The sequence below is a fragment of the Fomitopsis serialis genome, assembly GCF_022376445.1.
Source record: "Fomitopsis serialis strain Sig1Antser10 chromosome Unknown B0H18scaffold_2, whole genome shotgun sequence".
Taxonomy (NCBI): domain Eukaryota; kingdom Fungi; phylum Basidiomycota; class Agaricomycetes; order Polyporales; family Fomitopsidaceae; genus Fomitopsis; species Fomitopsis serialis.
This window is the reverse complement of record NW_025954962.1, coordinates 1,794,795-1,821,906: the sequence shown is the minus strand read 5'-3', so window position 1 is coordinate 1,821,906 and position 27,112 is coordinate 1,794,795. Positions and strand designations below refer to the sequence as shown.

The following is a 27,112-nucleotide window of genomic DNA, read 5'->3' as shown; positions in this document are numbered from 1 at the left end:
AACATTACTTACGCGCGAATTACAAACTATCATTATGCCAGTGTGCAATTGAAGCTCCAAACGGCACCCCAACTTCAACTGCTTCGCAGCCCGGGGCGGTGTTTGCGTCCGCCCGAATGCGCGCGTCGAGAACCGCAGAAGGTCTGCACTTACGGCGCCGCATATGCGACTCGAGAGGCTCTGGGTTCTGCTGTGACTTTGAACTGGTGCAGATCCATACATCGCACCGGGGACACAAGACATGCAGCACTTCTTTCTCGTCTCCACGAAAGCGAGGCTTGCTGAATGTTGAGCTCGACTTCCGAGAGAGGAGATGATGGCTGAACGGCATACGGGAATTGCGTATGCAGCGAGCTCTGAGACCAAAACTCGGTATTGATTCCGGACGCAGTAGAAAAGGAGTAAATCGGGGGGAGGTTCTGTGCATGTGCAAAACTGGGGTGATGTGCGTCATCTGAAGGATCCGGTTGGCAAGTCACCAGAAGGTAGATGAGACACACCAGAATCGAGCTCGTTGAAAGAAGACGCGAAATCCGCGCTATCTGTGGTCGTCCAAACATCGTCGATGTCGAACATCGGCCCGGGGTCGCTCTTGTGCGAAGGCGACCATGGCAGTCCAGCGTGTTATGAGGAATATTCGTAATTTGCAAATCGGCGACGACGACGCCCCTATCTGGCAAGCGACTGAGGACACTGGAGCAACGCGCAGTCAACAGGACCTGGAGAGCGTCGCAGGTCGCGCCCCTAGCGCTCACGGGAAAGTGCGCATTCAACCTGCCCAGCTCACATGACCGCGTGAGGCACGTGCATACATCTCGAGCTTTCTACTCAGCGTCACGCTTCGACGACTTCAGCATGGAGCACTCAAAACTCCACAGACTACTCAATATGCATTTTAGAAATGCTTCATAATCTATAGGATTGGTGTCGTTGACTGCTTGTATAATCTCGGCTTCGCGTGAGTGGCTGCGAGACCCCGTACACCCCGAGAGCAGGTTGTCCCCAATGCCGATCTCGCCTCTTGGCCTCCTGCGCCCATCTCCCGCTCGTACCACCTCTGGGCCGTGGGCACGCCTGCCAGTGCCACAGACCGCCCGGGTATCGCTGCGTGCCATTCGAGTACGTATAAGAGCCGCTGCCAAGTTCTCCGGCCTCGCTGTACCCAGGAGCTGCCCATGACCTGCCTCGTTCACCCCTGCACCCGGCACGTTGCAAGTCTTCTCAGGCGCCCGCCCTGAAGCCTATATCGCAAACCCAAGCAGCGATTTTGCCTCCGCCTCCCCCGGCATTCCTCCTCGGTCCCTTCACATGCAGCCAGCCATGCAGGCCTACCACAACGGCGACCCCCAGTACTATCCCCAGACTGGCTACACCCAGCCGCAGGCAGCCTACTATGCTCAGTTCACGCCCTACCCGTCTTATCATCATCCTCAGAATGTAGCGGCACCCTTCCCAACCTACCCTGCGACGCCGTATGAGCCGCCTGCCCAGTATCCGACGCCGGCGCCCGTGCGGAGGAAGCTCAGTCAAGGTCGGACTGCATCCGCCGCGCCGACTATCCAGACCTCGCCTAGTCGGTCCGGCACCCCCGCCGCTCCTCTGAGGTCTGCCATGAAGAAGCAACTGGACCGCTCGGCTTCTACAGGTGGCGTACCACTGGTCAGGCGGTCCACCAACGAGTCACGACAACGAGTCAATTCCTTGACGAGACCAAAGAGCAGGACAGGCTCGGTGCCCGCGTTTGTTCCTGGTACGGACGAGAAATTCTTCGGGTACAATTGCGTTTATGTAATAGCTCTTCTCTGCCTGTACAGACCACATATTTGTGTCGTTGCATTCTGCCGGTGAATTGCGAATAGACAACATTGCGTATCAGACTACCCTGGACGACCTGCGGGAACTTGTTCTACCCATGTGGCCCCATGGCGTTGAGTATGAGGACAGTCGAGGAGACAACTGGCGAGTACGGTTTGCAAGAGGGCCGTGGACTAGTGTAGGCCTCGATGCCATTTTGTGAGATGGGCAGCAGTTGCACGCCCGCGACACCTCGTCTGACACGACCACGTTCTCTCTGCGCAGGGCCCAACGACTCATCTGTAACCTCTACACCGTCCTCGCTCGCCAAGGCTACTCGCATGTGACGACCATCCAAACAGGCAGTCCAGTAAGTATCCCAGGTCATCCTGGTATGCCCACTCACTCAACGAACCACAGAGGAGGCCAGGCAAGCTGGTCTTCGTCGAGACGCTGCAAGACCCCGACGTGAAGATCTTCGCGACAATGTTTTCTCCGTCCAAGATGCGGCTCACGCTGCTCGACGCGCCGCGGGAGCTCGTCGAGGACTTCGCGTCCAGCCTGCGGCCCATGTTCCCGCGCAAGGTGATGTCATACGGCGCGAACGAGGACGGCGTGCATGTCATCGAAGTCAAGCGCGAGGGTTTCCGATGTGAGCTTCTCTCCCCCCTCCGTCCCACTCATGCTCATGTCCGATCGTGCCGTCGCCTTCTGTGGACAGCGCGCGAAGCGGAGCGGAACCTGTTCTACGCGTGCATGCTGCGCTTCTTCAACAGCGCGGGCTTCAAGCTCGACGGGAGCATCCCCCTGGGCAGGAAAGACCCCATGTTCTGGGGCTCGCGCAAGGAGGCGTGGATATTCCGCAGTATGCCGATGCGCAGACCGGAGAGCCGGCAGAAGCAATGACGGGCGTGTCCATTACGGTTTGCCACGAGCGTATATGGTGTACAAGGGTTTCCGGTGGCCCTTCCTTCAGATACATACGAATTCATATCGTATGGTGATGAGACGAGACGGTGATGATGGTACAAGGTACAAGCGAACGCTGCAAGAATGACTGGTTTGTGCAGAGCTCTTGGCGTCGAAATGAGGTGCGTGCGTTACCGTGTGTGATTTACTTCGTACTAGGCTTCGTGGGCTTCGTGATCTTGACCGGCTTCACCACAGTAGGCTTGTTTAGCTGCCCGCGGCCACCCCAGCCACTGCATAGCCGTCAGTGACTGTACGGTAACATCGAGCTCATCAAAGACTTACTTCGGAGGCTGCGCGATTGGCTCCGGTTCACTACGACCAGCACAAGCGACAGTCAATTCACGGAAGGTCGTCGAGTGAGTAGGAATTGACTACGCACCTAGCGAGGTCGAGCTTCGCGGCTTCTGGCTCCGCGAGCTCTGGCTGCCGATCAGCGACGACATCCGCAGAGTCGACCGCGGGGTCGATGATGGCCTTGTTTTCGACGATCGGGGTGGACATTATGGTCGATCGGACTAACTTTATGATCGGGTCTCCGCGACAGTGAAGTGTGTGGAAGAATGGGGTCCGTGCCAGTGAGTGGGTCCGCGTTATATAGCAAGTACGTGCTGTGGTCTCGACGGCTTATCAAGACAGGCTTCACCAGGGCTTGACTCGCCGAGGCGCAGCGGGTCCGAATTGCCCGCGGTGAAACATGGGATTGGCCGCAGCGCAGCGTAAGTGGAGGCACACGCCGTAAGTACATACGAAGTTGGCGAGGCCGTGATGCGGCAGATCTCTCGAATAAGAATCGCCTGGGAACTTGGACCACACAGTGCTGGAACGATATTCAGTGGCGTACAGATAATGAATCATGTCAGTGATGTAATCGTGTAGTATACCCCTTGGGCTGCTACGACAGTCATGGCAAGGTGAGTAAGCTATGGGGAATATTTTGCAGAGGTGTTCTTGTGGTGCTGACTATAGGAAAGGGTGACGTTTGCAACTTTCGTACGGATGCGTGAACGTACGGTGGATCCCGATCATTGTCACTGGCGAGACAACATCCAAGTCGAGCCCGGCCCCCAATAGCCGGATGGTCGGCGATAGTTGGGAGTTATGCGACACTGCCTGTCTCAATGCGGCCCCGGGGGGAGACATCAAGGCATCATACGCATCGGACAGCCCCCTCGGACGGACCTTTTTCTTGCTCATGGCGCTGGCACGCCCCGCCGGTCTTCGAAGTATAAACTGCAGAACCCAGTTTAGTGGTGTTTACCTTGACCGCTCAGGAACGGAGACACCATCGCATACCGTGGTCCGTTGGCGGTGCTCGGCACTCCTTGGGGTAGTACGACTGGTGGAAGGCCAACTGTATGTTGTGTTCGAAGACTTCGTCGGCGGATCAGGTCTATGCGAGAATAAATCGAGCAACTACGGAGTCGGCCGCTCCGGCGAGTGCTTGATGGTGGAACAACAGCCTTCTCGTCGGCGGCTTCAAGCACGCGTTCTTGGAAGGTGGGTGTCCCTGGCCGATGTGGAGAACATGCCATGAGCTAGTGGGTTCCATGTCAATGGCAGAGATGCCTCGAACTGGGAGATCAATCTGAGTTCCTCAGCTCATGGTTATTCAATATTTCAATAAGCAGAGTCGAAAGAGCACGTACGATCAGCTGAGTATGTACTAACGATTCGCGCTAGCAAATTTCAAAATAACGTCGGTCCAAGCTTGGTTGGCAAACTATAATACATGACATTGTTTCCGCACATCGAGCATAGTTCAGTCGAGAGGGATAGGGTATACAGGCAGTATCAGTGGTATCATCCCTCAAGACTACTTCAAGCAATAACACAGCAGGCGCAGCCAGGATCGTCCTTGGGCCGATTAGGCCTTACTTTCGTAGGGCGGGTCATTGGGGCTCTGGCATCGCGTCCGTCATCGGCCATTGGGAAGAAGCCTCCGACCCTGTATCCCCTGTTGAGCAGACTGCAGAGGATGTAGAAAAGCGGTACCACTCACTGCTGGACCACCTCTCCAAGGGATGACTGCCTGTAGTAGAGTCTTAATACCGTCGGCCATCGATACAACAGACAGAACGCACTGCAACATAGATCCAAAGCGGAATGTATCGCCCGAAGGCGGATATCTGCTGTGTTATGAGGCACAGCCTCCAATCCACTTCGATCGTTTTGCTTACTGGAAACCAGGCGGATTGTGCGACTGAGGGGAGAGGCTACAACAGAATGAGTTCATCTTACGCAACGTTACATCGTGGAGCAAAACGTACATAGCAGAGGGGGGCCAATTGCCAGTAGGTTGATCACTGAAGGAAGGATTCAGTACAGCCAGACTTTAACGATGAAAATGGGCTTACGGAGGGCATATAGTGTCAGGGTTGTCGTACCTAGCAGGACAGTTGAGTCATCACCGTCCTCAGAACGGGTGAAATGCGTACATTGCAGGGCTGTAACCATCCTGAGCGGGTGGTGATCTATTTGGCAGGTCGTTCAGTACAGGATGGCGCGAGGAATAGTCACCTCACTTACTGGATGTAGACCGTCGGGGGTAGGATGACGTACTGAAAGTACATCAGCAGCAAGGCTATGGCCATGTTGAATGCATAACGCGGGCCATAGTACGCACGCTTCCCGATCCAAAGGCGATGATGGCATTGAAAAGGCTTCCATTTCGCGAGACTTGTCGTTTTCCTGGAATCCCCTGCCAACGATCATTGACGTGAGTAACGAGTTAGAAGGCATTGCTCGCGTACATACACATCATACGATGCAGACTGATAGAAAGTCATTGTTGAGTGAAGCAGCGGCCGAAGCGGGTCTCTGGGGGAGATAGAATGCCAAACAAGCAATCGCGTCCATTTCCGAGTCTTATATATTGGGAAGATGCGCTGCATCCCAGGGTCCAGAGCAAAAGGCTGTGATGATAGACACATAGGCGCACAGTAGTGTTGTAGAGACACGGGACGTTCGAACGCGGAACGAGGATGGTGTATAGCATAACGAGGTAAGTCATGCGCAGCCGTACCACTCGGTGCGCATCGCTTGGTTCGTTCAAAATGAGTAACGCCTGGTTTGGATGAGTGTAGCGGGCGACAAACGGCGCGACCGATCGTGAGGCAGAACAATCAGAAAGGTTTGTTCTGTGGAAGAATTGAATGCGCTGTGATGAGCGCCAAACGATGATGAGGTAGAACATCGCGGCCGTCCTGAAGCCTAGGATGCGAGACCAACGATGTGTGGCGTACGCAGCAGTGCGCAAACAAGCCTGCTGTGCAGCATGCCATGCGTCTTCCGCTGTAATTATCTACGATACAGACGCAAGACGCATGTCAGTTGGGTATGCTCCCATGGAACGCAATACACGACTTACTTTCAGGTCCTTGAACGCTTCTCATGCGCCGCTCGACAGGTGCTGTGTTACACCTGTGTAGCTCTCAGTGCCACAGTGGTCCTGTGCGGCTAGGATGCGCATTCGACGCCGTACGCGACGAACAAGACAAACGGCGTACATCAGTCTAATGCATCTGGAGTCACTGCGCCACCGCGGCACGCTCGTAGGACGCCCCTGCTATCCCTGCTGTTCTCTGGAGGACGTGTTCTGAGACTCCTTAGAGCGAGGATAGAGTTCAGATGCATGACGGGCGGCTTCTCTTCGCTGGGACGCTCGAGTGTGCGCGATCCATGAGGCGTACCTATCCTTGCCCGGTCCGTCTCAGGCTGTACCAGACGCTTGCCGACTTTTTAGGCCTGCTACGGAGACTAGTCTGTATCCTAAAACGCCGACATGTCTATTTTGCGTCCGCGAAAGGGGCCGTCCCGTAAATGAAAGAGGAGCGTGCTACTGGATGCGTTTCCGTAAGGATTTGGACGCGGTTTGATGGCCTTAAACCTCAAATGAGCGTGAAGAAGCGCCCGTGAGACCCGCCGTAAACAGGTTGAGCATGAATATCCTGAAGTCCGACAACTACAATAGGAAGGCGGCCGTGGTGCCGGCAGTGGCGTTAAGATCGAGATGACGGGAAATATATTTTGCCGCAGGCGCGCAAATGTCTAGCTCTGAAACGTCGAGAACGCTGCTCTAACCACGACGATCAAGCAAGGGGGTTGGGACCCCCCTGCTTGATGGGACATTTAGAGTCGGTTCTAGGAGGCTTCACTGTGTGTCGGCATTTGCCGGATTACCTTTTCCGGCGTTGCTGGGTGGTCATGGCGGATGGTTCGTACTGTGCTAGGCTCGTTTTCTCGTATGTGTGTCAGAATATCAATCGAAAATTGTCTGATTTAGTGAGTTATATCGAGTGATCATTACAAATGGCTCATCTTTTGGGTAGCTAGTAAGCCGAGTGAGGGCCTACAAAGGCCTGACCTCACGATATCTACGCCGAGCAGTACCAACTTGTGGCATAACACTACCAAGACTGAACGTGTAGTTAGCTTCCGTTAAGTATGTACAACACGAAGTGTGAGTAGCTCTGAAATACCTTGATGATACACGAAGAGCACCACATTGACCTTGCTCGAATATATCAGCGCTCTTGGTAGCTCGTAACCGCCCGTCCGCCCTCACCTGCGTGGCCACTCTCACCTGTACGGCCGCTACCACCTGCCCACCCGTTCGCCCTTGCTCTCTGGCTACTCAGCTCGCCTGCCTGCTTGCTCGCCCACTCGTTCGATGGCCTGGCCTTCTCACCCACTTGCCTTCTCGCCCGCTCGCCCTGGCGCTCTCGCCTACCGCTTGCCCGCCCACACGCTCGCATGCCCTCTTGCCCGCGGCCCCTCTCAGATACCGCTCTCGCCCGTGCTCCCATCCATCCGCTTGGCCGGCCGCCTACCTCACCCGTCACCCACGCGATCGCCTACCTGCCCGCGTACCTGCTTGCCCGGGCTCATACTCTCCCACTTGCCTGTGGGCCCGCGGACCTGCCTTCACGCGCGCGGAACCCATACCCTCGCTGGCCGATGTGCATCCGGGCAGGTAAGGGTGCAGGTCGAGCTCGGGATACCTCCTAGCCCGGTGCCTGGCAGAGTGCAAACAGCTCAAAAACAGCTAAGCAGAGCTTTCACCCCTACCATCGATCCCGCGGATTCCCGCCACAGGTCATGCAACAGGCGCTCAAAACCTTGAGTAATGCTTACGGTGCTAGAGCTCGGAGCGGGGCCTGGCGGAGGCCTTCCGGGAGGCGTATAAGGGGAGCTGGACCTTCATGCATCGTAGAGTAGCCGCCTGGTAGATTACGTAAGCTATATTCCTGCTCGCACGTAACGGTACCGTACTTCGAATCGATGTATACCAGGTCTTTCATCTGCACATTCGTCTCCGTTCTTCTCTCTCTCTTGCGTCCTCCACGGTCCACGGCTGGCTTCGCCACCCCCGGGCTCGTATATAGAGGCACATTTGATCTTCTCTGTTTCTCGCTGATGCCTCCGACGGTCGCCGTAGGCTCCCTTTAGGGACACGTCGACCTCCACCGCAGTCACTGGGCTTGCCCGCTGACTGCGACGCCCTCTCCTCCTCGCGCCTTTCCAGTCCGATCGACGACGTTCCCCGTTCAAAGACGGGAATCGCCCCTCTGTACGCGCGCGAGATTCGCGCTGCTCGACGGGCACCTCGGCAGACCTCTCGTGAGCCATCGAGGCCTCACATGCACACACGGACGTTAGAGTCTGTGCACTGGTTGACCTGTGCAGAGGCAGCGGCGACAACTTGAAGACTTCAAAATGACATCACTCTGATTCAATCGTTGTCAGTCGAGTACCGGTCATTCCTCGTGCGATGAATAATTATATAGGCACAGCACTTACATGCAGTGATTGTGACGTGCGTCCATGCTCTACGCGACAGTTGGCGAAGTCCTCGATGGCTCGAAGTGACTGTATAAGTATTCACAGGTCCTTGTATCATTGCGCACATAGCCTCCCTCTCTTCGTAGTGCGCGGCATACCAGTACGCAAGGGAAGCCACATTAGCAGGTGCAGAATACTTCTAAACGTGCGTTACGGATCTGGAGGAAGGCTCTTAACCATATTCAGGCTCCGCCTGAAGCCGATTAGAGTCAATCAAACGTCCGTAAATCCTTACGGAAACGCATCCACTCACGTTACAGCATGGATTAACGGACTCGTGGTTGAAGCACTGGGTGAGTAGCCGCAAGGGATGCTGTACTGCCCTGTACAGTATGCTTAGAGCCACGGACCATAGTCTGGTCGCAAGAACGATGTCCGCCTAGCTGTCAGAAGTCATGAGTGGTCACACGGCAGCCGTACTAGTAGGCAACCCGAGTATTATAATGCCGTGCACTTTGTGAGCTCATTCAAGCTAGGATAAACAAGAGAGGGCGCACAAGTATACAGTCTGGGCCTTGATGTCTGGTTTTTTTTTCAGACATGTTTGCACCAAGCAATGCGATACTGTCATGGACAGAAGAAGCAAGAGAAGTAATCAGGTCTAGAAGTCCTCCAAAGACATATGAGCTCAACTTGGACCAGTGCATAATGCGATGAAGACGTAGAATACCTTGTTCCATTCTTTCGGAAGATCGTGCCATTAGCAAAGGGACGTACAGTAAGACGCAGCCCACAGCTGGACTTTGGGCGGTACATATGTCGGCGCACTGTCAAGCAGCGCCTTCCCTATCGATTGCTAAAGTATCTTAGTATATCAAAGTCACCGAGTATAATGAAGCACTACTAACCTTATCGTACATGCGGTCCTATGCCACGGAAACAAATGACTAGAGAAAGACCCACCAGCGCAGTAGCAGGCATGTGAACAATCGACGCCTTCGCCATAATCATCCCAAAAAATTCTATATAGATACACAGTACATTCGTTAAATGTATCAGACCATGCTCACAACCTTGCTGCCGTCCACGATGCCATTCAAGCTCTTCGCATTGAGAACGCCGTCGCTCTCCCGGCGCGCGAGCAGCTCGTCCCACCAGCCAAAGAGGAAGTCGCGGGCAATGAGCTTGAACCACGGCGTGAACGAGTTCGCTGGTGGGGCGTCGGTATGAGACCAGAGACGTACGTGGGTAGGGCGCACCTGGGTCCTCAAACATCGCCTGTAGCTCCGCCTTGTCTACATACTTGTGGTCGCGAATCTCATTGAGATTCGGCTCTACGGTAACGTTGGCAGTGATGAAGAGAATGTAATCGACTGGTCTATGCTCAGCACCCGAGCTAACCACCGAATTTGTTGAGCGGACTACTCACCCTCATGCTCTCCCCAAATACCACTCGACGGCGCCAAATAGTGTATCCGGGTGAGGTATTGGAACTGGTCGACGGGGGTCTGCGCCCGGGGGATGCCCAGCTCGTGCTCAAGCTTGCGCGAAGCTGCGACCCTCACGCCGAGCTGGTCTTTCTCCACCTTCTCCTCGTCGAAGTCGTCGAGAGGGTGCGAGCAGCACGTATTGGTCCACATATCCGGGAAGGTGATCTTCTCGGTCGCCCGCTGCTGCAGCAGAAGCTTGCCATCCTCAGGTCTGAAGACAAACGCGGAGAAGGCGCGGTGCAAGAGGCCCTTGTTGATGTTTTCCATCAAATGACCTGAAGTACCATACGCCCTGTGCTCAGCATACGCGACCTCAGCAGTAGCAACAACACGCACAGGTCTTCTTGTCCGCTGCCCCAAGAGCGCGATCCTGCTCATCGACCAGGATGCATCGCTCGTCCATCAACCTCGACTGCTCCGGGTCATAGTTCGAAAGATCGACAGAGGAGAGCACGGCGCGGGATGCTTCGACGGCGCGAGAGGCCATGGTGGAGGCTGGACGATAGACTGAGACCCGGATGGTGCGGGAGAGAAGAAAGCCGATATGTCGCCTCATCATATACGTCCCTGACCTGGCCAAAATCCAACATGGCGCGACGCGTCTATAGAGCGCTGATCATCCACCGTTGATGCCATGGGCGGATTTGAGGCGGATGGAGGATAGGGTCAAGACACTCCGGATCCATGATACCACCTTCCCGTTGCGACCTCAACAGCGCGAGCTTCACAGCGCTTCCCCCTGACTGGCTCCCTTCTCAATCTCTGCCCTGGTGCACAATTTGTGGTCTCACGAAGCAATGTAATTAACAGGAGCTATAACTCGTAGTGAAGGGACAAGCATCTGGTCATAAACACCTTTTCACACGCACAGCGGCCGATGCCAAGAGCATGTACATGGACCGGGGCAACAAAGCATCAGAATGAACGGAGAGAGCAAACGATACACTGCAACACATCAGCTGGAGCATACGGATGTTCGTATCGCAATTCCCTAGTATGTAATTTCAGCTACACGGACGTGCAATCACTTCACTGTGATCCTCAGCGTCCCGTATGGCATTTCTTGAGCGACTTGAACGAGATCCTTAGTTGCGAGCACTACCACAACTATAAGCAGACTGTCTGTTAACGATCCCGGGCCGACCGTGACGTACCGAGGCAATGATAGAAGGCCGCAGCCGCCACATGCGGTGTACTGGTCTGCTTCGGCACAACGTCGTCAAAGGTGAGGGTAGACGTCGCCGAGGAGAACGTCTGCAATTGCATCTTGGCATACCTACAGCATGCGGCGGTAAGCCGCCTTCATTCCGCTTCGACCCACGCCACTTACTCGAGGAAGTTGTGTGAGTTCCGCTCTAGCGTCAAGAGGTTCATGTCGGACAGTTGGGACTCCTTCACCATTGACTCCTCCCCAGGCACTATGCCATAAGACGTTAGCCGACCACCTTATTTCCCCAGCGAACCGCTCACCGTCAAATTCAAAACCTTCTCCACTGTACGAGCTCTTCGCCCCGAAGTCAGCTGGGGACTCCGGGACACGCCCACCAGGCAGTGGGCTGCCGTGTCTGCTGTTCAACGAACTGCCTCTCAACCTGGTGTCCGCGCGACCGAAGCTGGGCCTGGCGCTGCCCTCCTTCCCGAAATCCAGAGGGCCCCCAGCGACAGAAGAGCTCGCGCCTGCGTTGTCCCACGGGAAAAGAGCGCTCCGCTGTGAACCGGACACGAAGTCCTGACCGGCCCCAGGCATCTCGAACTGGCTTCCAATGAGCGACGGTGCTCGTGAAACTCTTCGCGCGACCCCTGGTTCCTATGGAGGTGTTATACGGACTGGTACTAGCACGAAAACTCAAAACTGACCTCCGAAGAGCGCATCCTTGAATCATAGTCACCACCTGAAATGTGTACATCATGTCAGTGCATCGTCGTGGAATATCACCGTGTTGCGGATACCGACCAAAGCCAACCGGTTCATTGTTGTCTATCGTGAAGCCCATGTCCACGTCCATGCCCAGCCCTGTGTCTGGAGGCGCTCCGAATCCTTCATCAAGTGCGTTCCCCTCCTGGAACTCTTCATGCGCGATTCTTCTGCGCTTGTGCGGCGGTTGAGCTAGTCATAATATCGGAGTCAGCCGTCGTCCACGTTGGTAAGGTCGTGTACTTACCGTCTTGCGCCGGCCCCGAACGGGCTTCTACCTGCAGCTTAAAGTTCTCTGTCCAGAAATCGACCAGAGCAGGGGCTTGCACTGTGTCTTCGCTCAGCGCAAGGCGAGCGACATGCTCGACATCGTCAACTTACGGCCAGACGGGACGCCCCAGATCAACTCTTCGATGATTTTGCCGCTATCCTTCTCGAACTTCTTGTGGATTAGCTCTTGCCTAATGGTTTCCTGTCCCTCCACGTAGTTCGCTCGAGCTGCCTATATTACACGCATTCCCTCAGCACGACCATCCGATCCAAGTATGCACCGCGAACACTCACCTTCAGTTCTTCATCCGTAAGCTCCGTTCGCGCGTCGAGCAGGAGCCTGACGCGTTTCGGCTTCCTCTGCGGCTTATTTGGAACTTCAGCTCCAGCTTGCAGAGGATCGTCTGGATTGGGCCGCATCTCGACATCTTCACCTTCGACGGTTTGGACGGGACTGAACGGCATCAATGGTACTATTACCGAGCCGTCCGGCTGGAAACCCTCTGCGTAGAGTGTCAGCCTAGCCACAGTATCCATATAGTATCTCCTACCTTCGTTCTCTCGTGCTCGTGGCTTGTGAGTACGCAAAGGCCTCAGTATGCACCACATACGCTCATACGGACTGCACTCACTCGGACACTAGGTGTGCTGTCGGTAGCAGATCCCGCTCCGAACGCTTGCCCAGCCTCAAACTGGAAGTCCAACCCTGGTGCATCGCCGTGCTGGCCAAGAACCCACAGGTCGTCTCCGCCTCGATCTGCAGGGCCTCCCCAGCCTTCACCGAGCTCCCTCGCCAACTCGTCACCGATGTCTCCGCCGAGATCCATGCCGTCCTGCAAGCCAAAGACGTCATCGCTAAACGCGAAGCCGGCCTCCATCTGCGAAGCGGACATGGGCGCCCCGAAGCCAGTCCCGCTGAAGGAGGCGTCGAAGGACTGGGAGAGCAGGTGCTCGTGATACTCGTCGAGTGTATGTAGGTTCGCTCGAATATTCTCAGAGATAAGGGATGGCGGCTTCTCTCTCGCCTTCTGTTTGCCTTTCGCCTTCTTAGCCTTAGGGTCGAATTCGTCGTCGGACTCTTCCTCGTCAGACCCAGCTCTGCCTGCTGTGACTACACACTTGTGTAAACTTGGGACGAGTTGGATGTCAAACAGCAACCTACTCAATCTGCTGTCTTCCCAGTCCTGAAGTACAGTGAGTCCCAGTGAATGCGTGGGAAACCGTGATCCTTACTCCGAATATGTTGCCAAAGTCGATGGCGAACGCGGCACCTGGGTCCATGGCAAGAGTCAGGACATCCGGACTGGCAAGGCATTAGCTTACGACGCTATCACCGATAATGAAGGAGAGGCTCGCACCGTAGACTAGCTTGACCAGCTTGCAGCTCAGCAGCTCCTAGAGATGCTGTGTGGAGCTCGGTCACGGCCTTCTTGAGTGTGTTGTAGCAGGTGGTGACATCGGAGTAGAATATCTCTTGCTTGACTGTATGCAGTTACGCGCAATCAGAGAAGATGTCATAATGGTAGCTGACTGTATGCGGTACCTTTGTAGACTCTACGGAAGTAAGTCAGCGCATATATGCAGGAAGACGGATGCCAGCTACTTGCCGAGCTACGCCAATCATCAGATTGCTCGACAACCTCAAGGCTAATGGTTCGGGAGGCTCAGCAATAAGCCCACATAGTTGAGAGATATCGGCCGTCAGAATGGAGCGTTTGGGTAATTTCTTAAAGGACGATTTCGCTCCAAGGGTAGCGGCCAGCCTGTCGATAAATTTAAGCGACTTTAAGCCACGTACAACGACGAAACGCACGTACCACAACAAGCCGAACCCGCTCTCTCGTCTTTCAAGCAACTCAGGTGTGAAGAACATCGCAGCAAGCCAATATTGAAAGCAGCAGCCAACGAATTATGTTTAAGACACGAGCAAGGGTGTAGTATGGGGACCACCTCAAGGTGAGACTTCGTCGTCGTCGAGCAATGGCGGCGAAGGTAGTCAGTTTGGAGGTGCTTCTACGCGCTGGGAGAAGGAGAGAGTGGAGGTCAGAGGAAAGACGGGGAGCCCTTTCGCTCGCGATCGTCACGCTAGGGCAGCGGAGTGACAGAGGATGGCTTGAGCAAGCCATTGACACCTTTCTAGAAGACTTGCCTAATACAGAAACGTCCACATTGCGAGTGTCCGCGAAGCGCAAAGCCACATTACAACAACAGAGGTAAGGCAGACGTACACACAATTACGTCCGCTCCTCCATCAATGCATCAGACATTCATCCATCGGTGCCCACCCCACGCGACCAGTCGGGCGAACAGCTCGTCACGATCGCCCACCCAAAGGAACTTCTCTTCGCGCTCCTCGTCCTGGCCGTCGTCGTGGTGGCGGACCCAGCGGACGTTCAGTCCCCTCATAGGACTGGTCCGTTTGATGCCGCCTATCGCATCCGACGGGATGGCTACCTTCGCAGTTGTTGAGAGCAAGGGCGTAAAGAAAAGCGCATCCGGTGTCAGGGTTATTAGACCGGATGCCATCGCATATTGCGCCGGGAAGGCTGCCATGTCCCGTTATAGCAATGCCATTACTACGTCTTTACGGGAAGAACTCACTGTACGTCTGTATCCGAGATTCCAATGCACCATCGGGCATGGCAACCTTGGCAGCCAATGGGTTCAACGCTGTCCAGTTTCCTGGGCTTTTCCACTGGAGGCGATTCTATAAGCCTATCAGAAAAGTCGATGAACGAAGACACATACCCGTCCATCCTTGAACAGCTTCTTAGCATCTTTGGCGACCGTCTTACTGGTGTCGACGCGACCTGCCCATTTCTGCCATGTGATGGAGCTAGAAGACTCCGAGGACTCGAACGACTGAATTGATCTGTCGCCGTCGACCGTCCTCATGGACATCCTGTCTGTTTCTTGCGAAGGAGACCCCGGCTTCGGCCTGCGCGTTTTTGGCTTGACGTCCAGACCACGCGCGACGCGCTGGGAGATAAGTTCCATCGCATACTCCGCATCAGTGGGGACATCTTGGAAGACGGGCGGATACCTATCATAATGGTGAGCGCGAATTACGCTGAAGGAAGCACGTAAGTTTACTCACTTGGTGCGCCTTGACGGTGGGATTGCTAATAGGATAGGCACTACGTGCCAGAAGACGATACCTAGCGCAAGGCCGACGGATTTCGACAGATACTTCGCAGGAAGCAGTGTCACCAGGAAGGCGAAGCACAAAGCCTGTAGTGAGTCAGCAACAGCATGGACACCGTGTGCGATGAACCTACCACTGCGTAGATAAGTGACGATGTCGGTCTACGCCACAGGAAAATACTTGATAATCGACAGTGAGCTCTCTCGAAGATTCAACATTGTGTGTATCACGGCGGACGTACTTCTTGACTCTCTCGTGCAGGTCGGCAATGTAGCTGAGTGCCGCCAGGAGCTCCCGCTTGATGTCAGTCTCCTCAGTCTCTACAACCTCTTCCGCGAGCGGAGGCTCCTCTGGCTTCGCTTCAGGCTCGTCACCCACATCGTCACTCAGAGGGGTTTCGGCCTTTGCATTGTTCCTAGCGGCCTTTTTGAGCTTCCTTGACCGATGGAAGTCGTGCACAAGTCGCCAGACGTCTTGCACGTCGTACGTCGGGGCTGCAACGAGGCGAGCGGTGACAGTGGCACTAAACTCTTTCGCGCGTTCTACGTAGAGTCGGTGCTCGCGGAGTTCCTGAAGGTTTGGGTAGGGTAGAAGCTTGCGGCGGACGAGGGAATACAGAATCCGCAGGACAAGGGCAGGGAGCAGGAAGTTATGGTACCATAAGAACCAGTACGCCTATGAATGACATGCATTAGCTTCTTGACTCACCCGACACGGGACGGCGACAGCGGGCCAATACGGAGGCGACTAACAGCGCAGTAGAAGAGCTCGTGTTCCAGTCCTCCCAGACAGCAAGGCGTATGAGGCGTTGGGCCAGATGTTCATAAGCAGGTACGAAGGCTAGGTACAGTCGTTCAGCTGTCAAGTAGAGCCGCCGCACCGTAAAGGTAGGCGGCTTCGGTTCAAGAGGTAGTAGAGGTAGCAGATAATCCTGCGCTTCGTGTAAATGACTGGTGTTGGGGTGCATCGGACTGGCTCACCATGACGATTCGCTCGGACAGGGAGCGGTCTACGTCCGGACGAGGAGGCAATGGCGGTGGCTCCGCCTCCTCTGTCGCCTCATCAGTCTCGGCCGATATGTCCAGCTCGACGTCTTCGTCACCGACTTCTTGCGAACGTTCGCTCGGCTCTGAAGTCTGCTTGTCGCCAGATCTCTGCGGCGCAGTTCCCGACGGATGCGCGACTCTAGCCTCACGCACATACTATCCAGATTGCACTCAGTCAGCATGTCTCAACTGGAAGCGAAGCATACGTGGTACTGCTCACAGCAGAGAACAGACGTAAGAACCTCTCGATCTCCTCATCGTCATACAGCTCTCTCAACTGGCCCTCCGAGAGTTCCTCCTCCGCCTCGACGTGCTCCTCCACGTCAGCCTCCATGTCTGCTACGACCTCGGATGGCTCATGTTCGAGCGTGCCAGGTGTAGTAGGCTCAAGCTGGAGCGTCCGTACATCCAGCGCCGATGCGCTCGCCGAAGTAGATGGTTCTGGGTGAGGCGATATTGCCCTCGGCGGCGGGGGTGGTGGTGTGGGCCTTGGGCTGAGAGGGGGCACCCTCCTCGTGGCATACGCCGCAGGAGGGGAATGCGCATTCCGCAGCGACGGGTGCGCCGGTGGAGGCAGAAACTGCTGGGACGTCTTGGGCCCGGCGTTCGGTGGGCGCTGTGGATCCGAGCTCATGGTGGCACGGAGGATGGGAACGGACGCTGTGCTAGGTCAGATAACACGACCTGATAGGTCTCAGGAGGGTGTAGGGCCATTCGCATCTCGCTCCAGGAAAGCATCATTGCCTGGTGTCCTGCTTGCTCACGGTCCTGTGCGTGGCGGACGACCGGCGCTTGAGCGCTGAGCGCTCGCTCCGGATGGGAAGTCAAGTCACAGTCACCGCGTTCAAACGTTCACCGTATCTCAGGAACCGTATTGCACAGGGGGTAAGGGTAGTTTTTTGTATCAATGCGTGTAAGGCGATTACACATGAAGGGACAATAGAAGCTTGTCGTGATATAGTACACCTTGATCTGACTCGGAATAGAGGGATTGTTGTCGTACTAGTACAGAGACTCGAAGTCTCTTTTGTGGGTCGAGAGCGATATCCGTGCCGCTTTGGGGGCAAAAGAAGAGAGAAATGGACTAGGTAGGAATAGATGTGTGTGTGCAGTGGTCAGCGTGTGGGCCACAGCTGGGGCACGGGCCCAGAGCTGGAGCGAGTCATGCAAACGCAGTATCGTGAACTTAGGCAGTCTTAGAACCAGCGCGCTTGCAGTACTTCTTGTGTCGCTTCCAGTCCTTGGACTACTCAGAGTATCAGCACATGCAACATAGACGATGTTGCGCAACGGTACACACCTGGCAACCGGTCCCACAATAGTAGATCGACTACAGAGACGTGGCTGAGCGCGGGACCATCATAGCAGAGATGTGATATATGTATACCTTGCAACCACCGCACTGCAACAAATTGCTGCGCTTCACCTGATAGAGCTCGCACTGCAAAGGGAGTTGAGCGTCGACACAAACAACAGACGACCGCCAAACTCACGTTCGAATGCGCGCAGAGCATATTGTCCGGCGATCCAACCCTCCGCAACTGCCTAGCGCGAGGCAGATCGCCGCGCATCTCATATACAACAGCCAAGTTCTCGCGGGTTACAGCAGCGTCGATCTCGTCGCTGGCCCGTGGGCTGGCCTGACGGATAGTCAATGCTTTCTGGAGGTACACCTCCGCGTCATCCAGACGCTCGAGTTGGATGTACACCTCTCCAATCGCGTTATATGAGAGGGCAGTCGTGATATGGTCCGCCCCTAGGCCACGTTCCTTGACCTCGATGGCCTGCTTGTGGAGACGTTCCGCCTCCTCGTAGTGGCCCATGGCCATGAGGCGTTGGGCCGTGTTGTTGAGGTATGTACCTTGTGAGATAGCTTGGGCATGTTCAGGACTAGGATTGACGGAAGCGTCGTATCGCATGGGCTTCGGAGGCTCACTCATGTCGTCGACAATGAGGAAGGATACGTGAGCGCAGTCGAGTGCTAAGGAACAGACAGGAGCAAACTCGGTGGCGACGCGTTCTTTGGGCCGGCTGAGAACAAATTGAAGCTGAGAGGCTGAAGACAATCGCGCTCAGATCGAAGCTAAGATCGGCATTGTCCTGTGATCGTTGTACAATACATAGATCGAGATCTAAACTTGCCAGAGAGGTCTAACTTGACAACGCAAAGGGTGCTGGTGGTGCAGGAACATCTACGAACATATGCATGGACAGTGGAGCGCACTGTCAATGTTCTATTTGCAGTGATACGCTAACTTCAGTTGAGTCTGTGCAACACCCCGCAACAAGCCGTATGCAACATCTGTACTAAGGAGATACATGGCGATGTATCACTGTCAGTACTTGACTGGACTGTCGTCGTGTTTGTTCGGACCGCACTGCGTGCTTGTAGGCTTGTAGCACGACACCGTCATGACAGAATAATGCTAGTCGTCTTTACAGTACTTCTTGTGACGCTGCCAATCTTGCTTCTGAGATAGGTGTCAGAAGATATCCAACATATGAATAGGCCAGTACGAGGATATACCTGACAACTCTTGCCACAGTAGTATATCGACTGGATAGGATCAATGGTGAGCATTTTCAAGAATGATTACAAGGTACAACTATATGTACCTTGCAACGTCTACACAGGCGAAGTCTCGCGAACATTCCAACTGAGGACACTTGCAGGAGGCGCGGCGTATGTCAGTCGGCTCATAAGGTATGCATGAAGCTGTCGCTCCCCACCTGCTCGTTGCCGCAAAGCATCTTTTTTGGCCAGCCCAACTTCCGCATATCCTTTGCGCCACGCAAGTCGCCCTGCATCTCGAGTACTTTGGCGAGGTACATGCGGGTGAAAGCGGATCGAGTTCTTGGCACCTCAGGTTACCCTCGCGAACACGGAGAGCCTTCTGAAGATACGTTTTCGCCTCGTCCAGACGGCCATCCTGGTATACATGTTCCCATTGCGTTATAAGAATGGCGGTGCTGATTCATCGCAGCCAGGAATACGTTCCTTGACTGCGAGGGCTTGGAGGTGCAGCCTTTCCGCTTCCTCGTATTGGCCCGCGAGCGCGAGTCTCTGCGCCCGCGTGCAGTCGCTACTGGCTTGACCAAGTAATTCCTCTTCACCAGGATTCTCAAAATATGAGCGAGGACTTTGAACGGTGACCGGGCACTGGGCATGTCAGTGCTGTGAGAGTGATGGCTTGGGGTGCTTTTGGAGACGACGGAAGTTGAGTCGAAGCCGATGACACGCTACGGGAGCAAACGGGAGTTAAGTATCTCGAGGCAACCTGAGAACGGCAACACACTGCGCATAAGTAGCTGGCCACGGGTTCGCGAGGTCATGCGGCTCACCCAGAGGCGCCACAAACAGCGTACAATCAAAAAGCTACCTCATACATAACATAGCAGAGGCTAGCAGACACTATATCTGTATCTGTTAGGGGGCATGGTAAGGCGATATACTCAAAAAGGAACGAATCCCCTTACGAGGCTTCTTGCACTTGTCTTGGATGAGACTACACGTTTAGATGCGCGAATCCGCACCACCTCGTCACAAAAGTGTAGTGGGATCCTTTGAACGGTCTCAGTCGTGAAATTTTGAAAGTTGACAAATGCCACGACAAACCATTTCAGGACCGATTTGAACCTGGAACCAGGAGAGCGACGTTGGCCCAGCTGATCACGTGCGCGCGGTTGCTTGTGCGTGTTTGTGCGGAGGACGAGGGACAGCCCGAGCCCCGATGGTGCTCGACGAGGCCCTCATACTGGTACCACTCACTGTTCTCTTTATTACCGCTGTCCGCCTCCCGTTCCTATATTTGACAGTGGCATCTACACCACTCGTTACGCCTTGTTTTCTTCCCCATGGCATCGTCTTCATCATCATCACCGGAAATCTCTGCCGCTCCGACCGCAACAGGATCCCAATCTTCCGTCCAATATGCGCACCTCAGTCGAGAAGAAGTGCTCGAGGAACTCTCGAGGTACGTGCCCTGAGGCCCCATCTCGTGCTATGACACCGACGACCCACTAGCCGTTTCGTTCTGAACCTACCCGACGAGGAGCTCGCATCCGTTGAGCGAGTGTGCTTCCAGATGGAACAAGCGTATGTGCAGTCTGCTGCTTCCACGTCCCTTATGTGGCTCACGTACGACGCCGCTCCAGACACTGGTACTACGAAGACTTCATCAGGGAGCAGAACCCCGCAAAATTTCCGTCTTACAGCCTCAAGACTTTCTGCGAGATTTTGTTCCGAACATGTCCACCCTTACACCATCTAGCCAATGACCATGATCGAGTGTTCGACAAGTTCATGCAATACAAGACGCGAGTGCCTGTTTGTGGTGCTATCATGCTCAACGAGACTTGGGACAAAGTATGTCTTCCATTGCGTGTGTGTACACGCATATTGATACGCCACTCGGTGGATAGTGCGTCCTTGTCAAGGGTTGGAAGTCGTCTGCAGGGTGGGGCTTCCGAAAGGCAAGATCAATCAAGAAGAACCACGACCCGCTGCGCCGTCCGCGAGGTGAGTGCAATTGACTGAGTATATCACAATGTCCCAACATCGGAGATCAGGTTTGGAGGAGACTGGATATGATCTGGAGGGGCAAATAGACCCAGAGAATGTTTTCGAGTTGTCCATCAAGGAGCAGTCGATATCTCTTTACATTGTCCCTGGCGTGCCGGAAGACTTCCCTTTGAAACGAGGACACGCAAGGAAATCAGTGTACGTATGTTATTGTTCATATTGATTCGTCGATGCTTAACGATCACACAGAAAATACAATGGTTCAGACTGTCCGATCTTCCGACATGGAGGCGCAATAAATCCGTTCCTGGAAAGTTCTATCTCATATCTCCTTTCATTGGGTTCGTCGCAGGTTCTTATTACACTATTCTGACTAACAGCGTGTACAGCCCATTGAAGGCATTCATCCACGACCGTAAACCACGCAATTTGCCGAGACGCAACAGCCAAATCCAAACATCACACGCTAGTCTCACCGCTCATGCTCCCAGTGAGGACGATATCGCGAACTTGGGCAGCTACGCTGCAGTCAATGGCGATCATGCTCAAGAGTCAAGCTCTCAGTCATCGTCTGCAGACAATGGCGAACCGCAAACACCCTCGCCTCAGTACAGCGCTCCGCACGTGAACTACCAACCTCCCTCCCATCTAGAGCCTCATGACGAGATGGCAGAGATCAACTTAGACGGAGTAGACCCTCACTTCGCCCGCCTTCTCAATTCGTTATCCTTGTCAGCGTCGACTTCTGTCATTGGCAGTGCGAAGGAATCGATCAGCAAACAGCGAGCACCGTCCCCCTCGAAAGTTCCAGCTCATCCTACCGTAGTCGACATGCCCCAAAGCGCGGACCTCGGCTCAGACTGGTCCGTCAATGTGCCTCAACGGCTCGCTGAGCCGCCCTCAGCGAAACACAGCACGCCTACCATAGATCACGGTTGCCGACCAGCTGCCACTGCAACGACGCTCGCTGGGTCTTCTATGTCGGCTCTCAATGGCCTTGCCACAGAGAGTAGTCTGGGCCTACAGCAACAGCGTCCACCCTCATCTCACGCAGTTGCTCCCGACGCGCAAGCGAAGCTGTCCCCTCGGCTGTCCCGAGCTCATCGCGCCTCGAGAGCGTCAGCGGATATATCTCCGTACCTCTCGCGCCCGCACGACATCCAGAAGGAGATGAAGTACATCTCCTTGCTCGAGAATGTCGCAAAGGAATCCGACAGGTTGTCGTCTCACTTGGCCCGTAGGACTCCCTCCATCCCAGACTCCCTACACGCCTACTCCGGCCCGCCTGCGCCCATGTATCCGGCGTCTACATTCGGGCGTGCTGGCGATCCCCTCATCTATTCCTCCAATCCTGCTGCTGGGTCGACCTACCCTCCACCGTCTACCATGATGCCCCGTCTCGATCCCCTTTGCGACGACCCCTTCACCGTACGCCCACGTACCAGCAACGCCTTCCATCCACTGCCCTACGTGCCGTCGCGCAAGGCTAGTCTGAATGAAGATCAGTTGGGCTATATGACTCCTGGGCTAGAGTCTCGCACACCGAGGGTACCTGGTCCTGGTTTTGGTACATTGCCCTCCACAGGCCCGGGCGCATACGGTCCTGCGAATGGTATGACGCGACCTGCCACCATCGCGCCGCTACGCATCCTCCCCCAGGCACAGTACCCCATGTACGATGGGCCCCAGCTGTCGCCGATGTCTGGCCCACCCCTTTCTCCCTCAGCAGCCTACGGACCTACCGCCGCCGTCGCTCCGCCCATGACTGGAAACCCCATGCGTGCGACAAACAACGCTCATTTGCTATCTATTTTGAACACGCCCAACACCGTGCCTCGCTCGTATGCTGCGTCTGGTCTCATGTCAATGAACATGAACGGCGTCGGGCCAAGATGATATATTTTTCCATCTTGCGGGAGCGCACGCGTGCGTCGCCTCAAATCACATTGCGCGCACACTGGACCGGGCAGACATAAGTATCCCTGTAGCATTGTTTGTTATTATACGCTTACGTGACGCTATTGAATTTGTGTCCATCGACTACCCCTACCATTCCGTCACCACTCGACATCTGTACATTTTGTTAGCTTTCCTACTACGTCGTAACCCCTCGATGATGCCTTTCCCCTTGTTAATGTCTTCCTTCCTGTTTCTTTTGTGCGGCTTCTTTGCTGCTCTCCGCATATCCTACTTTTGACCCCTCCGAAACTTCCCTTCCCCGTTATCCCGCGTGGTGACATATTTTCCCTTCATCCATCTACCGTCGTTCTATCATTGTCCCCACTTTATACGCTCGTCCCGTCTCGTCCCCTCGCGTTTGACACTCGCTTTCCTTGCGTATCGCCTACCTCTCGATATCCGTCGTGCACACCCGTCCTCACAAGTTTGTAGCTTAGTGCTAAGATTCATATGTCCTCGTGTTCTCCAGTCGCAGATTACCTGAATGAATGTGTTCGTTGGGCTCAATATAACTGGCGAAGGGCTGACATGGTTTGTGCTATGTTGGGCGATGCTCTGCTGGATGTGTGCAGTTCAATGAACATACAAATCCGCATCATGCCTGGACGAGTCTGGATGTCTACGAGGTATGTACGCCCTGTATCTTGCTTCGATTCGCTGACAACACGCGAGAAAGGCGCGAACTCCTGGAGCAGTCTGGAATAGGTGTCTATGCACTGTGTTACACATCCTAGGGTTCGCTGCAGGGTAGCATGCTTTCATCCTGGGAGAACACCGCCTACAATAGGTAGTGTTTCTCCAACAGAAAGGCTCCCAACTCACGCTCTGCATCCGGCGGACCGATCACGACAAATTGGCAGAGGCGGAGTATGCTTGTCGCGATGCTCGCGGAAGAGTCGGATCCGGGGCAGACAGCCCGTTCCAGGATTGCGTGGATATCGCCGAGTCGATGGACGTACATACCACCGTCGCGGAAGCCCCGGAAGATCCGTGTCGAAGGTAGTATGTAAGTAGTCCCAGACTGCTCGCGACCAACGTCAACGTCGTGCTAATACCGGCGACAGCCCCAGTTGACCACGTACACTCGATACACGCACCTATGGGAGGGTCCTCCCTGCAGACTCTACCGCTGCGCGTGTGTCTGCAGACCGTCAGTGCAATCGCTCGAAGGATCTTGGTCGCCAACCTTTGTCACGACGAACCTTGCGGACCTCGTGGCCTATCCGATAGAGTGGGACAAACGTTATTCTGGACTATGTGACGTACGGATCTATCGGTCTATGCAAACGCTCTGTAAGCTCGCCTTCTGAGCGGGCTAGGTTTGGTGTCAGCGCATGCTCCTACGTCCAGCACGGGCTCTGCAGACTCACAGGTTACAGTAAGATTACATCTGAATGGCGGTTCTGGTGGCAGTACTCAGCCATCGAGCCGGACCATACGCTATGGGCGAACATGTCCGACGGGCCCATGGCTATACTCGTGGACCCGACGGATCCGGAGCCAAATCACGGAAGAGTCTCAGCTGCATACCTTGTGCATACCGCACCGCGACCCTGCTGATTGCACCGTAGGGTAAGGCTGAGGAAGAACAGACCCGAAGGTGGTCTACACTGAGACAGATGAGTCACTGATACATCCATTTGACCATATGTTTGGCTAGACCACCCTGGGTGAGACAGCTCGTTTCGAGTGTGAGCCAGAGAAAAACAGAGTCGGCTTAGGAAAACTTCGAGTCGGACTCAGTCACTCAGAGCAGCCTGGAGGCGGGCCGATGTCCTGGCTGGAAATTTGGAGTGACGTTTCGAGGGAACGCTTGTACTTACAGGGTTCCTGCTCGGGGAGCAATCAATCAATCTGTTGTGCACACAGCATTCGTCAGAACGACGAGACGGCCGACGGTGAGTTCAAGCGACGTCCACTCTGCACACGAACGTTCTGACCGCTGCACCGGATCCGGACAGCGGACGTTGCTGACGTTATCCAAAATTTGCTCCCCGAAAAGGCAACTTTCCAGCGCGAATCCAATTTACCCACAAGCGCTCGCGACCCCACCACCGCCCCAGCATTGGCCTGCAGCGGCTGCCGCTGCCTCCGATTTCTCTTCCCCCTCCTGCATCCTCGTCTGACTGGCTCATTCGTTTCGCATCGTATCTTTATTCGTTTCATGTATGCAAAATGTTCACCGGTAACGGTATCAAGATTTTCACCGGTGAGTGCCCCCCGCGGAATCGATGGGCCAATGCTGAACGTCGGATTGCTCGCCGTCGTCATCGTAGGCACCAGCCACCCAGAGCTTGCGGAGATCATAACTAGACGGTATACCCTTTCTCAACGCGCAGGGTTCCACCCTAACCATGCATACGCACCTGCGTCTGGACGGTGTTACACAGGCTCGGCATCCCGCTCAGCAAGGCTGAGGTGACGAAGAGCAGCATCGGCGAGACGAGCGTGCGCATCCTGGACTCGGTGCGCGAGGACGACGTGTACATCATCAACACGGGCTGCGGTCAGGTCAACACGGCGCTCATGGAGCTCTGCATCATGGTGCATGCCTGCAAAATCGCGAGCGCGAAGCGCATCACGGCGATCGTCCCCCTCTACCCATACGCACGCCAGGACAAGAAGGACAAGAGCCGCGCACCCATTACGGCCAAGCTCGTGGCGAACATGATCCAAAAGTCCGGATGCGACCATGTCATCGTGAGTGCACCCTGCCGTCATCGCTGCTGCAGTCGTGTACTGCGCTGGGCATTGATCCCCGGTTGGGCCTCGTGTGAGCTGACGTGGGCCGTAACCAGACGATGGACCTGCACGCGTCGCAAATCCAGGGCTTCTTCGACGTTCCTGTAGACAAGTACGTCTCCTGGGTTGCTCCGCACCGCGTAACTCACACTCGTCTCCCGTGCAGCGTGAGTACCGTTTCCCTGCGATGTCCGGCTGACCTTTTAGTTGATTGTTTCCATAGCTCTACGCGGAGCCGTCTACGATCCAGTACATCCGCACCAACTTCGACCTCTCCCAAATAGTGATCGTCTCACCGGACGCCGGTGGTGCGAAGCGGTACGTCATACCTTGTCCCACGTTGCGTGCTTATATTCACGTCCATGTCGCACGTGCAGGGCACGTCAATATCGGACCGGCTGGGTGTCGACTTTGCGTGTTCCACAAGGAGCGGAAGAAGGCGAACGAAGTCTCGCGGATGGTCCTGGTGGCCGCGTCAAGGGCAAGATGCCATCCTCGTCGACGACATGGCGGACACGTGCGGCACGCTCTGCCTCGCGCGCAGCACCTGTCGGAAGCGGGGGCGTCGCGCATTTTTGGCCTGGTTACGCACGGAATCCTAAGCGGCAAGGCGCTGAAGAACATCCAGGAGAGCGCGCTGGAGAAGCTGATCGTCACCAATACGCTGCCGCAGCAAGAGAACATGGCGAAATGCGACAAAATCGAGGTAATTGACATCGGGCTGGTGCTTGCCGAGGTGATCAGGCGCAGTCACTACGGAGAGAGCGTGTCGAAGCTGTTTGACGAGGTGCCATACTAGGAGGACTGGCGGGCGTGTGTGCATGTCGATGTTGCGCAAATCTTAATGTAGGATCTCGGTGGCGGCCTGCGACTGGAGCGGAGCGGTCGCCGTATGTATTGCAGTAGAATTTGGATACCTCATAGATGACACAAGAGCGCGGACAGCGAGGAAGAAGGCGTTGCGGGCCACCTGGAGGTGGGACAGAATACGGGTTGACGATGGTCCACATCGGTAAGTAAGGGCTTCGTGAGAAGGAAGCAATTGATGGACACGGGACCGAAGATGAGAGACTGATGCAACTGAGGAAGGCAATCATTAGCTCAGTCAAGGTTAATGCTCCCGCACGATTAGTGGAGGGAGAATGGTCGGATCTGTTCGGTACACCGCAGAGACGGAGAGCGATCGCGAAAGCAAGAAAAGGCCGGTGGGCGGTGGAGGTGTTGGAGAGAGGAGAGCGGGGCGAGGCCCATGGTCGGTTGTCAGGAAAGAGTAAGCTAAGCGAGGAGATGCATGGAAGCGAATCTGGGCTGGGGCATGGGAAGACTCAGTCAGCACCCGCTGATAGCACGGAAGTTGGGAATCACTACGGAGCGAAGTTGGGGTGTGTGCAGATCGTGTCATGGCGGGCGTTGGTCGCCGTTTGCGTCCTGGCTCACGGCAGCACCGGCGGGCCACAGTCGCGACGCGCGTGACCG

General features: G+C 55.2%; 10 protein-coding genes across 10 annotated transcripts; 3 read left to right on the top strand and 7 right to left on the bottom strand.

Moving 5' to 3' along the window:
* Positions 1 to 1,611: 1,611 nt before the first annotated feature.
* B0H18DRAFT_866945 (uncharacterized protein) lies at positions 1,612 to 2,700 on the top strand (the record flags this gene model as incomplete). Its single annotated transcript, XM_048039822.1, has 5 exons — positions 1,612 to 1,750; positions 1,815 to 2,013; positions 2,080 to 2,164; positions 2,215 to 2,446; positions 2,516 to 2,700. The coding sequence occupies 5 exons, from the start codon at positions 1,612 to 1,614 to the stop codon at positions 2,698 to 2,700; spliced, it is 840 nt and encodes a 279-aa protein (XP_047900808.1).
* Positions 2,701 to 2,908: 208 nt separating this feature from the next.
* On the bottom strand, positions 2,909 to 3,267 carry B0H18DRAFT_1113518 (uncharacterized protein; the record flags this gene model as incomplete). The annotated part of the gene is made up of 3 exons (XM_048032959.1): positions 2,909 to 2,996; positions 3,049 to 3,078; positions 3,146 to 3,267. The coding sequence occupies 3 exons, from the start codon at positions 3,265 to 3,267 to the stop codon at positions 2,909 to 2,911; spliced, it is 240 nt and encodes a 79-aa protein (XP_047900807.1).
* A 1,172-nt stretch (positions 3,268 to 4,439) lies between these two features.
* On the bottom strand, positions 4,440 to 5,707 carry B0H18DRAFT_206771 (uncharacterized protein). Its single transcript, XM_048037116.1, has 9 exons — positions 5,521 to 5,707; positions 5,293 to 5,464; positions 5,202 to 5,237; positions 5,121 to 5,150; positions 5,034 to 5,069; positions 4,944 to 4,979; positions 4,848 to 4,892; positions 4,766 to 4,795; positions 4,440 to 4,711 (listed from the first exon to the last, which is right to left on the bottom strand). The coding sequence occupies exons 1-9, from the start codon at positions 5,525 to 5,527 to the stop codon at positions 4,585 to 4,587; spliced, it is 519 nt and encodes a 172-aa protein (XP_047900806.1). The 5' UTR covers positions 5,528 to 5,707; the 3' UTR covers positions 4,440 to 4,584.
* Positions 5,708 to 9,602: 3,895 nt separating this feature from the next.
* On the bottom strand, positions 9,603 to 10,524 carry B0H18DRAFT_867413 (NUDIX hydrolase domain-like protein; the record flags this gene model as incomplete). The annotated part of the gene is made up of 4 exons (XM_048039860.1): positions 9,603 to 9,757; positions 9,807 to 9,920; positions 9,977 to 10,312; positions 10,374 to 10,524. 4 exons carry the CDS (start codon positions 10,522 to 10,524, stop codon positions 9,603 to 9,605), a joined length of 756 nt encoding a protein of 251 aa, XP_047900805.1.
* A 291-nt stretch (positions 10,525 to 10,815) lies between these two features.
* Positions 10,816 to 14,095, bottom strand: B0H18DRAFT_1152839 (Rec8 like protein-domain-containing protein; the record flags this gene model as incomplete). The annotated part of the gene is made up of 14 exons (XM_048035741.1): positions 10,816 to 11,135; positions 11,192 to 11,313; positions 11,368 to 11,455; positions 11,508 to 11,844; positions 11,895 to 11,929; positions 11,992 to 12,144; positions 12,200 to 12,280; positions 12,334 to 12,454; positions 12,517 to 12,714; positions 12,957 to 13,304; positions 13,444 to 13,525; positions 13,581 to 13,699; positions 13,826 to 13,985; positions 14,040 to 14,095. The coding sequence occupies 14 exons, from the start codon at positions 14,093 to 14,095 to the stop codon at positions 11,062 to 11,064; spliced, it is 1,974 nt and encodes a 657-aa protein (XP_047900804.1). The 3' UTR covers positions 10,816 to 11,061.
* Positions 14,096 to 14,144: 49 nt separating this feature from the next.
* Positions 14,145 to 17,160, bottom strand: B0H18DRAFT_971948 (uncharacterized protein). The gene is made up of 9 exons (XM_048043841.1): positions 16,634 to 17,160; positions 16,348 to 16,569; positions 16,116 to 16,298; positions 15,609 to 16,042; positions 15,501 to 15,546; positions 15,320 to 15,453; positions 14,971 to 15,265; positions 14,824 to 14,917; positions 14,145 to 14,768 (listed from the first exon to the last, which is right to left on the bottom strand). The coding sequence occupies exons 1-9, from the start codon at positions 17,045 to 17,047 to the stop codon at positions 14,482 to 14,484; spliced, it is 2,109 nt and encodes a 702-aa protein (XP_047900803.1). The 5' UTR covers positions 17,048 to 17,160; the 3' UTR covers positions 14,145 to 14,481.
* A 130-nt stretch (positions 17,161 to 17,290) lies between these two features.
* B0H18DRAFT_971946 (uncharacterized protein) lies at positions 17,291 to 18,505 on the bottom strand. Its single transcript, XM_048043840.1, has 4 exons — positions 17,907 to 18,505; positions 17,801 to 17,854; positions 17,714 to 17,743; positions 17,291 to 17,659 (listed from the first exon to the last, which is right to left on the bottom strand). Exons 1-4 carry the CDS (start codon positions 18,351 to 18,353, stop codon positions 17,600 to 17,602), a joined length of 591 nt encoding a protein of 196 aa, XP_047900802.1. The 5' UTR covers positions 18,354 to 18,505; the 3' UTR covers positions 17,291 to 17,599.
* Positions 18,485 to 20,022, bottom strand: B0H18DRAFT_971944 (uncharacterized protein). The gene is made up of 9 exons (XM_048043839.1): positions 19,891 to 20,022; positions 19,755 to 19,837; positions 19,555 to 19,691; positions 19,418 to 19,534; positions 19,296 to 19,343; positions 19,144 to 19,275; positions 19,044 to 19,079; positions 18,941 to 18,970; positions 18,485 to 18,884 (listed from the first exon to the last, which is right to left on the bottom strand). Exons 3-9 carry the CDS (start codon positions 19,579 to 19,581, stop codon positions 18,840 to 18,842), a joined length of 435 nt encoding a protein of 144 aa, XP_047900801.1. The 5' UTR covers positions 19,582 to 19,691; positions 19,755 to 19,837; positions 19,891 to 20,022; the 3' UTR covers positions 18,485 to 18,839.
* Positions 20,023 to 20,160: 138 nt separating this feature from the next.
* On the top strand, positions 20,161 to 23,117 carry B0H18DRAFT_971937 (uncharacterized protein). The gene is made up of 7 exons (XM_048043838.1): positions 20,161 to 20,387; positions 20,438 to 20,509; positions 20,569 to 20,779; positions 20,836 to 20,932; positions 20,983 to 21,137; positions 21,185 to 21,276; positions 21,325 to 23,117. Exons 1-7 carry the CDS (start codon positions 20,269 to 20,271, stop codon positions 22,829 to 22,831), a joined length of 2,253 nt encoding a protein of 750 aa, XP_047900800.1. The 5' UTR covers positions 20,161 to 20,268; the 3' UTR covers positions 22,832 to 23,117.
* A 1,695-nt stretch (positions 23,118 to 24,812) lies between these two features.
* On the top strand, positions 24,813 to 26,571 carry B0H18DRAFT_971920 (phosphoribosyl pyrophosphokinase). Its single transcript, XM_048043837.1, has 7 exons — positions 24,813 to 25,103; positions 25,171 to 25,210; positions 25,285 to 25,594; positions 25,693 to 25,752; positions 25,860 to 25,958; positions 26,014 to 26,040; positions 26,064 to 26,571. Exons 1-7 carry the CDS (start codon positions 25,070 to 25,072, stop codon positions 26,433 to 26,435), a joined length of 942 nt encoding a protein of 313 aa, XP_047900799.1. The 5' UTR covers positions 24,813 to 25,069; the 3' UTR covers positions 26,436 to 26,571.
* Positions 26,572 to 27,112: the final 541 nt, after the last annotated feature.

What these genes read in the sequence shown, in the direction of transcription:
- B0H18DRAFT_206771 (XM_048037116.1), bottom strand. An exon ending in CCCCCGACGGTCTACATCCA is followed by an intron (nt 5,238 to 5,292) that starts GTAAGTGAGGTG and finishes CCTGCCAAATAG; the next exon opens with ATCACCACCCGCTCAGGATG. An exon ending in CCTGACACTATATGCCCTCC is followed by an intron (nt 5,070 to 5,120) that starts GTAAGCCCATTT and finishes TCCTTCCTTCAG; the next exon opens with TGATCAACCTACTGGCAATT.
- B0H18DRAFT_971948 (XM_048043841.1), bottom strand. Translation starts at nt 17,047, where the DNA reads ATGAGCTCGGATCCACAGCGCCCACCGAACGCCGGGCCCAAGACGTCC. An exon ending in GCTCTTCTACTGCGCTGTTA is followed by an intron (nt 16,043 to 16,115) that starts GTCGCCTCCGTA and finishes TGTCATTCATAG; the next exon opens with GCGTACTGGTTCTTATGGTA. An exon ending in CCACCGTCAAGGCGCACCAA is followed by an intron (nt 15,266 to 15,319) that starts GTGAGTAAACTT and finishes CCATTATGATAG; the next exon opens with GTATCCGCCCGTCTTCCAAG.
- B0H18DRAFT_971946 (XM_048043840.1), bottom strand. Translation starts at nt 18,353, where the DNA reads ATGAGTGAGCCTCCGAAGCCCATGCGATACGACGCTTCCGTCAATCCT. An exon ending in TGCTCTGCGCGCATTCGAAC is followed by an intron (nt 17,855 to 17,906) that starts GTGAGTTTGGCG and finishes CTCCCTTTGCAG; the next exon opens with TGCGAGCTCTATCAGGTGAA. An exon ending in ATTGTGGGACCGGTTGCCAG is followed by an intron (nt 17,660 to 17,713) that starts GTGTGTACCGTT and finishes TACTCTGAGTAG; the next exon opens with TCCAAGGACTGGAAGCGACA.
- B0H18DRAFT_971944 (XM_048043839.1), bottom strand. Translation starts at nt 19,581, where the DNA reads ATGCCCAGTGCCCGGTCACCGTTCAAA. An exon ending in TGCACCTCCAAGCCCTCGCA is followed by an intron (nt 19,344 to 19,417) that starts GTCAAGGAACGT and finishes CATGTATACCAG; the next exon opens with GATGGCCGTCTGGACGAGGC. An exon ending in ACTGTGGCAAGAGTTGTCAG is followed by an intron (nt 18,885 to 18,940) that starts GTATATCCTCGT and finishes CACCTATCTCAG; the next exon opens with AAGCAAGATTGGCAGCGTCA.
- B0H18DRAFT_971937 (XM_048043838.1), top strand. Translation starts at nt 20,269, where the DNA reads ATGGCATCGTCTTCATCATCATCACCGGAAATCTCTGCCGCTCCGACC. An exon ending in TGCTTCCAGATGGAACAAGC is followed by an intron (nt 20,510 to 20,568) that starts GTATGTGCAGTC and finishes ACGCCGCTCCAG; the next exon opens with ACACTGGTACTACGAAGACT. An exon ending in CTCATATCTCCTTTCATTGG is followed by an intron (nt 21,277 to 21,324) that starts GTTCGTCGCAGG and finishes CAGCGTGTACAG; the next exon opens with CCCATTGAAGGCATTCATCC.
- B0H18DRAFT_971920 (XM_048043837.1), top strand. Translation starts at nt 25,070, where the DNA reads ATGTTCACCGGTAACGGTATCAAGATTTTCACCG. An exon ending in CGGTATCAAGATTTTCACCG is followed by an intron (nt 25,104 to 25,170) that starts GTGAGTGCCCCC and finishes TCGTCATCGTAG; the next exon opens with GCACCAGCCACCCAGAGCTT. An exon ending in CCGGATGCGACCATGTCATC is followed by an intron (nt 25,595 to 25,692) that starts GTGAGTGCACCC and finishes GGCCGTAACCAG; the next exon opens with ACGATGGACCTGCACGCGTC.